This window comes from Merops nubicus, unplaced genomic scaffold, assembly GCF_000691845.1.
Source record: "Merops nubicus isolate BGI_N331 unplaced genomic scaffold, ASM69184v1 scaffold14456, whole genome shotgun sequence".
NCBI classification, from domain to species: domain Eukaryota; kingdom Metazoa; phylum Chordata; class Aves; order Coraciiformes; family Meropidae; genus Merops; species Merops nubicus.
The window spans coordinates 2638-14259 of NW_008614453.1; the positions used below are offsets into that span (position 1 = coordinate 2638).

The 11622-nt window shown below is 40.8% G+C and overlaps 1 protein-coding gene across 1 annotated transcript in view; it reads left to right on the forward strand.

The window, feature by feature from the left end:
- Window positions 1-3896: 3896 nt before the first annotated feature.
- The window catches only part of TRIM36 (tripartite motif containing 36), a gene marked incomplete at its 5' end in the record, with an annotated part of 9855 nt that continues 2129 nt past the window's right edge, over window positions 3897-11622 (forward strand). Inside the window, 8 exons of the mRNA XM_008942245.1 lie at window positions 3897-4244; window positions 7225-7371; window positions 8452-8547; window positions 9481-9734; window positions 10390-10514; window positions 11021-11314; window positions 11400-11413; window positions 11607-11622. The exon at window positions 11607-11622 is cut by the window's right edge and continues 256 nt beyond it. Of these exons, the coding sequence (XP_008940493.1) occupies window positions 3897-4244; window positions 7225-7371; window positions 8452-8547; window positions 9481-9734; window positions 10390-10514; window positions 11021-11314; window positions 11400-11413; window positions 11607-11622 (1294 nt within the window). The remainder of the gene's footprint in view (window positions 4245-7224; window positions 7372-8451; window positions 8548-9480; window positions 9735-10389; window positions 10515-11020; window positions 11315-11399; window positions 11414-11606) is intronic.

An 11622-nucleotide genomic window follows, 5' to 3' on the forward strand; every position in this document is an offset into this window, starting at 1 on the left:
TCTTGTTTCCAAAACGGCGGTAGTTTGAGCATTTCAGCCACTGTGTGGGGTGGTTATCTTAAGTAGTTTATTTTTTATATGAGTATCAAAAACTGAAAAAACATTCCAAAGCTTCATGTTGCTGCAATATTGGCAGGCATATAGAATTATTGCGTACTTCAAAAAAGATATGAACTTAACTAAACACAGATCTGAATTTCACACTAGGTGGAGGAAAAGGCAGCTAATTGGAAGGAGAAGTGTAAACTGCCTCAGTTGAAGACTGACAGTGTCATAAAACAAAGATACTGTAGGATGCTGCTAGAGCTCTTGGAAACCTGTCCTTATCTGCTGTTTTTGCAGAGAGCACCCTTGCTTTGGAGAATATGAAAGTATCAGAAGATGACATTTTGCAGCTACTAACTTCTCTCACATTTTTCTTTCTTCCTTAAAATCTGTCCAAAAGCATTAAATGAGATTGTAGGGGGTGGCAACATACAATTATATGTTAAACACCCCCCCCCCCAATATGACAATCCAGCTGACTTTTAAAATCTTTATTTTTTTATAAACTCACACACTTAACTTCCATGTCTTCCATAACTACAGAATTCAGGTGATAATGTTTACCTGGAAAATACAATTTTACCTTCATGATGTCTTATCCCTTTGCAGACTGTGAGCTGCAGGGTGGCTGTTCAGCATTTTAAACTTTGGTACCTCTCCCTGGGAAGAATCCAGCTGACTTTTAAAATCTTTATTTTTTTATAAACTCACACACTTAACTTCCATGTCTTCCATAACTACAGAATTCAGGTGATAATGTTTACCTGGAAAATACAATTTTACCTTCATGATGTCTTATCCCTTTGCAGACTGTGAGCTGCAGGGTGGCTGTTCAGCATTTTAAACTTTGGTACCTCTCCCTGGGAAGAGGACATTGAAACATTGTCTTTAAAAGGCATACTTAAGACTCCTCTGTGACGGGACTCTCTGTAATCTGTATTCTCATATTTGTGACTGGAGTCTGAGCATGAACATATGTTGTGCTAATATTTCAGTTACTGATTGAGCTATTCTTTGTGAGTGGACAGCAGATGTCCTGTGATGCTTCCTAATATTTCACAACACACATCCTTGTTTGTTTTAAACTGGGTTGGCAAAGTGTGAGAGACAATGTGGGCAGCACCTATGTTTCTCTGAGCGGCACATCTATTAAGACTACAAAATCCATGAGTGTTGCTGCTCTGTTTTTTTTCTTTAATCAGAATTCCATTTTGGCAAACTGGACACAGAACAGATAGGAAAGATAGCACTCAGAATTAAGTTAGCACTTTATCTGTACTTTCTTTTTAAAATACAAATGTAGAAATCCTATGACCAGAAAGCAGACTAATTCTTGCTGCATGCTAATATTTTAGCACTTGCTAGTCAAAAAGAGCGTGTTTCTGTGGTTTAAGTATTGAAGTGGCAAAGTATGCCAATCAGCTTCGTAAACTTCCAGGTTAAAACAGGAAAGCAAAAACCCTGGGCTCTTAGAGGGCTGTCAGTTAAAAGGGATGAGACATCTGAAGGTGTGCAGGACTTCCTTGGTACTGGATTGTTTCCATAAGCATAATGTCACCAATCTTCACAGAGCATGGCTCATGATGAATGGACAAAACGGTCTTGGTTTGGTCCAGCATGAACAGAATGAAAGGCCTCCATTGGGATGCAGCTAACTCACCTTCGAGTTAAACGAACACTCCTTCCATGTACAAGCTGCTTGGGCCAGATGAGAAAAGCATGTTACTGGATACAAATTTCAGATCATATTTTTAAACTTGACCACTGCACTGTTTGTTTGGTGTGTTTTTTTTTTTTTTTTTTTGTTCTCTTCCATTGCCATTGCTTGCTCTCTGCTATAGCATACTGCATGTAAGCAGTCCCTGTACATATGACATTGCTTCTTTTTTTGTCAGTCTTAGCAAATCTAAGTACTCCAGAACCCTTTCTGTAGCTATTGAGTGCATGGCACTGCATGCAAAATATTTTTTTTTTTTTTTAGGCCATTGTAGAAGTCTGTGTAGAAGATCTCTGTGTTCTGTGTGCAGTGCTAGCTTGGACCACACATTAGAAAAACAGTTTGTATTTCAGTGTTGTTGGTGTGCGTTGCATGTGTGTACGGGCATGTATGCCAAGTTACAGGTACTGCAGGACATGCAGCCTGGGTAATTAATTCACTTTGAGAAAGTTCAAAAAAAAAAGTAAGAAAAAAATCTCTGCTTCCTTTAGCCAGAAAGTTGTATAGTGGTGCGTTGTGTCACCCATACTGTTCTGTAAATGCAGTCCAGTTGTTCTGCTCAGAACCTATAGAAAGGTGTGAGGCCAACAGAGTTTGAGACTTCCAGCTTCTACACACTTAGTCATGACCTAGTTGTCACTTCTTAGCTGATGGTTGTGCATAACCATCATGGGGCATATTTCAGAGATGTTTAAAGGAACTCATTCCTTATGGGAATGCTGGTTTAGTTCTTTTAAAGAGCTTGGTAAGGGTAGGAAGGGATGTTTTGGATTGTTAGGTGGGGTAACCACAGAAGAGCAGCAGCACAAGGCAAGTGTCTTCCAGATAGCATCAAAGAACACTTCAAAAAGAAGTGAAGTATCAGCTTTTATGATGAGAAGATCCTGACTCAAACGAGATGAGAACAAATTTCCCTTTCTGAAGAAGAACTGATTCCAACATTAGGTATTCAACTTTGTCATAGCTCCATTTACTCATTTGTTAGTTACACCAACATCTGTCCTCTCAAAGGGATCTTAAAACCACACTGTAGCTACAGAGGATGTTTTTTTTTCTTGCCTTGTAAGGGAAGGCTGTGAGGATACATGGTAAGCCTAACCACTGTCTTAGTGTGCTTCAGAAATACCTGAAGGACTCTTCTAGATAGTTGTGCCCTGTGGGTTCATGAGTGAGACACAGGGGTGCACTCCCTGTTTGACAGCCTGAAGAATGTTACCCTGCAAATAGTCTTTGGGTCTGTGTGAGCTGTCCCCTTGAACAGGCTCCAAAGGCTCTTTAGGCTTGCAGCTGTACTTTAGTCTTCGATCCTTTATTTTGGAGAGAATGGGAAATTTGTGCATAGCTGTTGGGTAGGAGTACAGCTTCTCTGCTGTCGCCTTTTGAAATGAACGGAGATAGACGTACCCTGTGTAACCATGCAGATCTGTAGTCCCCCAGTTCAGGAGAGGAATCTCTCGGACTTACCCACCTCATAACACCCTTTGGTGTATAGGGCTTACTAAACAGCCGTCCTTTATTGAGGCCGTTCAGCAAGGGCAAAGTCAGCCTCTGCACATTTTGATTAAGTGATTTGGCTGAGATTTCAGACTGGTGATGTCTAGTTCTCTTGTTTTGCTCTTTATTTCTGTATGATGCCTCTTGGGGTGAGCCAGATGAGTTTGACTCAACCAAAGCAAACTTCAGGGAGCTGAAAGTTGGCTATATTTGTCTGGGAATAGTTAGTCTCACTCTGGGAATAAGCATCTTTTGCTTCAGTATATTATAAAGCTGTTGCTATCTATATGGACTGCCAGTTAGGGTAAAAACAACAGGTTTCTGGAAGGTTTTTTTGTTCAGTGCTTTGAAAGGCTGCAGCTTGAGTGTGTCCAAAACTAGGCAAAGAAGATGAGAGCTGAGCAGCTAAATTCATCTTGACACAGAATGAAATTTTAGAGTAGTAGTTTGTAGTGTCCTCTGGACTAGGACGTTACACTACCTTGTAATGTCAAGTGTATTCTCTTTGGCTTGGCAGACTGCACATGAACTGGTATTGTACTGGTTTGGACTATGTGCTATGATAGTTTGGAATTGGCTCATAAATTCCTGTGCTTCTCACTTTCAATCCTGAATCTCTTCTGTTTATGCTTTTCCTAAATCAGGATTTGGTGTCTACACAAACAGAAAACACAATTCACTGGCTCCTCGATTGACTCTGTTTCCTTGTCCGGGTTGCCATCGGGATGTTGATCTTGGAGAACGTGGCATCAAGGGTTTATTTCGCAACTTTACTTTGGAAACCATTGTAGAAAGATACAGGCGGGCAGCCAGGTCTGTCACTGCTATTAGGTGTGATTTCTGCAAACCTCCGTTTCAAGAGTCCACAAAGAGCTGCACGGCCTGCTGTGCAAGCTACTGCAACAAGTGTTTCAAGATATACCATCCCTGGGGAAGTGTGAAAGCCCAGCATGAATGTGTAGGACCAACCACCAACTTAAGACCCAATGTAAGTATACTGTTGTTTTACAGAATTTGGGTTCCAGCATTTGCATATGGCTTCAGACATACCTGTGCATGCTCTAAGGTTTTGTTCTTTTTTCACTTTGGGGAATGGGTGTTATTATTTGTGATTTTTGGTCTTTTTGTTTTCTTTGTTTGGAAGATGGTGATCTTGATCATCTAGAATGGCAATGTTTTCTCTAAAAGCTGAGTTAAGGAGGATGCCTGTGTGGGATAAACTTAAAAAAACCAACACAGCTGGCCCACCCCTATCCCCTTAAAGCAGGTTCCCTTTGGGCGTTTTGTTCCTGAACTTCATTCATCTCAACATCTTTCTTTCCTCCTTCCTTGCATCTAGCAATAGAAAAAGGTGGAGTTCAGGTCTCCATTGTTATTACACTGTTATTTTTTTTTAGCTATAGCAGAAGAGAAAAATGTAATGGCAGGTTTTCTACCTTACACACTGCTGCTGCATTGAGACAAAACAGTGACTGCAAAGTGCCATTACCTTTGTTTCTTCTGCTAAGCACGGTGCAGAACATGGCAGTGCCTTATTAATTTAGGTTGTGTGATGAGAGGAATTGTCACATCTGCCATCTGTAATAGGGGACCGCAGTAGGTCTTAAAAGTCACAGCACTAGCAGCGTGTCTGACTGGTGGTCCCAGAGATACTGGAAATGTTGATGTTCAAGGAATTCTGATTAATTTTGATTAAATTGAGTAGATTTGATTAATGTGCATGCATAAGGAGCTCTTCACTGGTGCTGTACCTTCTTTCTGAGGCTGGAAAAAATTGAGCCTTAAAAGTTAAGCAGGCAGAGAACATCCAGATGTCCACTTAGTGCAATATTTTTTTCATTTCGGTTAAGAACAAATACGTGCTTGATACGCTTTAAAATGTGCTAGCCCACAGCAACCTTTATGAAATGTCCCTTCGTTGGATAAATGAGTAAGGTGAAATTTTCTAGCTCTTCATGTACAATGCTGTACGGCTCCCTGAAAGCTTTGCTTCTATGGTACCTTAACTCTCACTGCTGCAATGTTGCTGCTTAAAAATGCCAAAGGTGTTTGTGATCCTTGGGTACTATTAAAGGTACCTACCATATGTTGTTACCCTGCATGCAGACTTAATCTGGGTCAGCACTTGAGTTATGTTGAAGCAGAGCAAAAGGGGGAGAAACGGTTTAGATCTGACTGTGGTGTATCAAGCATGTGCACGTGTGGGATTTAGCCTTTTTAAATGATATTTGAAGACAGATGTACTGTTTAAAAAAAAAAGAAAAAGGGAAAAATATTGTATAGTGAAACAACTATAGATATATCTGCTTTGTAGAAAAAGTTCCCAACAACAGTAAACTGCTCTTTCTTGTACTCTTATTAGAGACATTTTTTGAGGACTTTTTGAGCTTAAAGAAAGAAAAGTGCATTTTTCAGTATGCTGCATTAAGACCTGAAATGAATACATGGAGTAATATGCTGGTCTCCTAAACAATGTTTCCAGTCATTACTTTAGTTTACAACTAGACTGGAGAGCACTTTGTAATGTGTATGGTGGGGATGGGAGAAGCACATACTGGGCTGATTGTTCTTGAATTTTGAAAGAACTAGACAAGGTAATCTGCTGACCTCTTCTGTCTGCAGCTTGCAGGCTGTGGTGCAAGGAGGTGAAAAAAAATAGTTTCTGTTAGGTGGGACTATGCAGCGTTGTGGAAAAATTACTTCCAGAGACTATGAGCATGATTGCAGTTTTTGCAGATGTCTGCCTGCACAGCTGGTTTTCATGTTTCCTTTTTCTTTCCAAATCCATCAATCAAAGACAGTGGGATAGTTGATCGTGTATTCTGCTTAATGACAGTCTTCTGTACCAAGGTGCTAGTGGGACTGGTGTCTTTGGGCTTTTTACCATAGCCTAAAATAACATTTGGGGCTTGAGAGCTGGTTTCAGAGTTGGTCTGCAATTTTAGCTTAGTGTGTCTATATATTTATGCTACGCACAATTTTCCGCTTTTGTGCCCTTTCCTGTCCTTTGTTTTGTGTGTGTTAAAAGATGATACTTTAACTATTGTCACTGCTTCCATCTTCTCCTTGACATGAAACTGCAAAGCTTTTTCAAGAGCTCTTCCCTAGTGAGACAGAGTGGACAGTCCCAAATGTTGTCTTTAAGTGCCCTGGAATGAGGCAAAGCATTTTTTCTTTTCACACACACAGACACAAACTTCTAAACTGTTTTACATGATTTTATCTGTTGCTTGAGCTTGGAGCTCTGCAGCACTTTGTTTTCCTCTTTGAGCAGTTAACATGTTCAGTTTTTGAAAGGTGATTTTTAGTGAACACCTTTTTTTTTTTTTTTTTTTTTTCCCCCCAGTGCTGTTTAAGCTGTTCCTGGAATTAGAGCTCAGCATCAGCAACTTGCAATTGGAGTCAGACAGAAAAATTGAAACACTAGAGCCTTTTGTCTTTAAAATGACTGTGACTGGTGGTGGTGGCTGTGTTTTGTTTGTTGCTCCAAGAGCAATGGCTATGTGGCTGGTCAGAGTGTAGCTTAGACTTAAATCACTACTGTCAACTCTTGCTTTAAGAAACAGTTCATAGCTGTCTCAAGAGATGCTGGTGTGGACATGGTTCATTTTGACAGGGTGGATCTGTTTATATATTTGCATTTAGAGCTCTGAAGAGGAGTGTAGGAAGCTTGTGGCAGGCAGACAACTTCAGGGATTAGCAAAATGGTAGATTGCAGTATGGAGGCTTTGTGTTGTGCACAGAGACATTGCTACAGGTTTACTCACTGCAAACCACATGAAGCTGTGTGTTTTTCTGCAGGCTTTCACTGGCATGGACAAGTAGAAGAGGTGGAAGATAAACTGAAAATAAAAAATTCACTGATGAAATCACATGCTGCTGTGGGATGATTGAGTGTTTTCATGGTTCGTTGAGCACCCCTGGTTTTGGAATTACATCTGTATTCTCTCTGCTCTCCTTTTCTTCAGATTATGATGTGTCCAGAACATGAAATGGAAAGGCTAAACATGTACTGTGAAATCTGTAAAAGGCCTGTTTGTCATCTCTGTAAACTGGGTGGATATCATGCAAACCATAGATTAACAACTGTGAGCACTGCCTACAAAACCCTTAAGGTGAAAGTAAATATTCTTGGACTTGGTCTTAAAAAGGGAAGAGTTCTGAGCTTCTGGTGTAAAGGCAAACTCCCTCTGGCAGGAAGGCAGGACATGTGTTTAGAGGACACTGAACTAGTCACGTGACATGCTGTTGTGCAACATCAATTAATGTATATATTAGTGTGACATAGTGCATGGCTGAGAAACTAGACTGTTTTCTATGAGGCTTGAGACATAACCCCTTAAAAGTGCTTCCAGCTTACTTTAGCCAACTGTACAGCAGTACTGACCAATGCAGATGGTTTAAGCCATTAGTAGTTTACAATATAGCTTTTTTAAGATGTGTCTTTGTGGCTTGGGTTAACTGATACTTAAGAAGCAATCCTGAAAAAATTACATCTGAAATATTTGTTGGGACCTTGCGTGTTTCTGAGTTTGCATAGTTGGTAATTCTCTAAGCGCAGTGCAAGAGGGAAGAATTGCAAACGTTGCTGTTTTATTACAGAATGATGGCTGCTGCCTCCTTGTCTTCCTTTTCTTCTTCCCTTGCTCACAGGGGGGGGAAAAAAAAAAAAGAAAAACAAACAAAAAAAAGAGAGCAGCCCTTGTGCTCTTTGCCCTCCTCACCTGTTTGCAAGGCTTTTCCTGTACAACTGTTTAGTCTTGCAACTAAGGAAGTGCAGAGACACTTAGAATTCTGTTTGTGCTTTGGGTTACTCATTTTTCTAGCAAATCTTACTACAAATGAGTTAATAACTAACAAGGCTTTGCTGTAAGTTTTGGTAACATCCAGAAGCCTCATGCTCCTTCCCTAAGAGAGGATGACTTCTGTGGCTGGGGAAGGGTGAGCCAGCTGGGGCTGCTACTGCTTGTCCTTAGAGGCTGTGCCCCAGTCCTGCACACAGCACAGGCCTAATGTCCCTGTGGAGTATTGCAGGTCACTGGGCAATTCTCTGCAGGGTTGCTGCTGGAAACTGGTGGCAGGTTGTTGTCCGTGTAACTAGATAAACCAAAGACTAGCTGAAGGACCTGCCTGCACTGGTTGTCACTTCGGGTAGGAGAGCCTTATTTTACCATCTTCCTGTTTTGTTTTAACAGGAGAAGCTTTCAAAAGATATCAAGTACCTCATCAGTAAGGAGAGCCAGGTGAAAGCTCACATCACACAGCTGGATCTGCTGTATCAAGAAACAGAGGTAAGAATAGCTTGTGGGTTGTCCGGGGATGGCCCTTGGGGGGACACAGCAGGGACTTTAACTGTTTTCAGTGAAATGTGTCAAATCCTTTGGGTTTTTTTCAGTTAGCCAGTAAACCAATTTCTGAATGGTTTGTGTTAGTCTTGAATCACACAGAGACCTAAGCCTGACACTGTGAGAAATTTGGGTGACATACAGAGGCAAGCTAAGTCTTGGGGCTTCTGTAAATGGCATCAAAATAAAACTTTTTTGATACCTTAATCAAAGAGAGGTGGGTTTGACTTACAGCTCTTGTGTATTAATAGTGCTGCAGAATTTATGCTGTCCATTTGCCTTGAGGATGTTGCAGTGAAGTCAGAATTAAGGGTAAAATCGGTCTCCCTGCAGAAGAGTCAATGCTGGGAGCTCACATACAAGCTGAAAAAGACAGTAGCAGAAATTACAGGAGCTTCTGACTCTTCCTGTATCTTGATACAGATCATCTGTGTGCTTTGTAGTTCCTTTTGTCCACTAGCACTAGTCAGGGATGGCACTACAGTTCTGATGGCATTTGTGAGAAACTGGGCTGGACCCCCATTTTAAGGTGATTGGGGAAGGTGGAAAAGGACCTAGTCTTTCTTGGACAGAGACTTCAGAGACTGACCTACTTATACAACATTTTTCCATAAGGTGTTTAGACAAATGCCATGCATTTCAAGAAGAAATCAGAAGAATACTTTCCTGGTTTTCTTTCTGTGTTAAAATAGTAAATGCTTACTAGCTTGGGTGCAGTGCTGATCATGTGTGCAGTGCTGAAGAACATAGCAAAGCTATGTTCTTGTCTGTCAGATGGATGACAAGATTGCTGTTTTCTCTTGAACAACCTGAAGTATGTTTCTGTACACAGCTACAGTGCTGTGGGATCTGTCTAAAAGGTCTTTTGTTCCCTCCTAGCGTAACAGTGAAAGTGCTAAAGAAGAAGCACGTCAGAGTTTTGAGAAACTATATCATATCCTGGAAGATAAGGAGTTTGAAGCACTTAGGGCAATTGAAGCTTCAAAGAATTTAAGGCTGGAAAAACTGCAAATGCAAGCAGAAGAATATCAAGGACTCCTGGAAAATAATGGCCTTGTAGGATATGCTCAAGAAGTCCTCAAAGAAAATGATCCATCTTGTTTTGTTCAAGCAGCAGAACAACTTCATGGCAGGTATATTAGTTATATTCTGTTTGAGGTGCAGGTACTGTTCCAGAACGTGTGGTTAGTCATATTCTTTGGACACCTGCTAGCAAGGGATTGAATGAAGTACTTTGTATTGCAGAGGCTTGGGAGATGATCCTGGTACCATTCAATAGAAATTACTACCTTACAGTGTGTGTTAAGTAGCAGCACACAGGAGGGGCTCTGTTCTGTGACAAGGCCTAGCCTTGTTCAGTAGGACTGCAGTGGAAGAGTAGCCCATTCAGCTCACAGACACATTACTTTGCTCAGGGATTATATCTGGTAATCACAAGTTAATCTTATGGATCTCTTCTGGCTGTATGCTCTTTGATCTTTATAGCTGTTCTCCATTAGCACTTCAAGCTGATTTTGTTCTTGAACAAAATCCCCCAAATTGTTAAAATGTTCTTCCAGCTGAACGAGTACCTCTTGGTTACCTTTACACCGACATAAGAAAGGCCTTTAAATTTTGCATGTGAATTCTGTCAAGAGAGATAGCAATTTCTGGGTCACTTCAGTAAGTACATGAGAACAGATATTTTTTTTTTTCTTTTTAAGCAAATCCTAGCATTTTTACCTTGAGGAACGAACAAGTGAATTTCCTTTTCTCTCTTCTACCACCTGTCCGCTTCTGTGCTCTCAGAATCCAGAAAGCTACTGAACTTTTGACGAGCTTCAAGCCAGCAGCTGAAGCTACGTTTGAAGACTTTGTGATGGACATAAGCAAGCAAGAGGAGGTCCTTGGTGACTTGACCTTCCATTCCAATGGTAAATTGTGAGGCCATCAAGCTTCTTGAGTTATGGCTTTAAGTCCTTCTTTGGAAGGAGGCAAAACTTTTCAGGACAGCAGTTGAGGAACTCAGTCTTGTGAGTTGCCTTGTCCCATCTGTCTCAGTGACCCACAAAGCATTACCTGGCAGCAGTGCTAACTTCAGGTTTGATAAAGAAGCTAAGATGCCATTGCATTCAGTATCTGTTTACACTGGCTTTCAAAATATGGCAGTTAAGTAATACTAGGTCTCTCTAGAAGCTTTTTGTTGCGTGATAGAAAAAGATTGTGTTTTTTTTATGTTCTTCAGCTGCTAGCAAAAGTAAGTAACACAACTTTAACAGTAAAATAAAGGATTTATTTAAGTACATGAACAGAACCATCCTTATCTGCATTTTGAGTCAGATTTCACACACACGGTGCTGTAGCCACTCAGTGAAGGGCTTGTGTGTTTAAATATGCCTTTAAATTTGATTTTTTTTTTCTTGAATCTCTAACATTCCAGGTATAGAAATACCAGAAATCAATGAAGAGCAGAGCAAAATGTACAATGGAGCTCTGATCAATTGGGAATGCCCTGGGAAGAGAGACTCAGCAGATATTTATGTTCTTGCGTATCATAAGATTAACAGAGAAGAGGAGAGTCCGACGTGGCAGGAGATCAAAGTTCGCAGCAAGAGCAAAGTAATACCTGATCTTGATGATGACAGCAGCTATGCCTTTAGAGTTCGAGGCTATAAAGGGTCCATCTGTAGCCCTTGGAGCCGAGTTGTTGTTTTGCATACACCCCCAGCTCCAGGTATTTGGCTTTCTTATGTCCGCAAGGTGCTGAGTCTGTGCCTGTTGGCCTTAAAGACCTGTAGGTGGTTTCCAGTAGCTTGCAGACTTCTCTTATACTGTTACTGGCTGCATAATTGTTTAGAAGCACTGTTAACACACAGGTTAAGTAGACAGCAAACTGAGACTGTGTTAGATTGCACGATGTTCCTGGTATCCTTTAAAAGCGAAAAATTCTAATGCCAAGGTGACTGAAAATAAGTGCGGGTCAGATACTTAACTAAGAAGAGATTTTTTTTTTTATACTGTTGTAGTTTTCAGCTTTCTTTT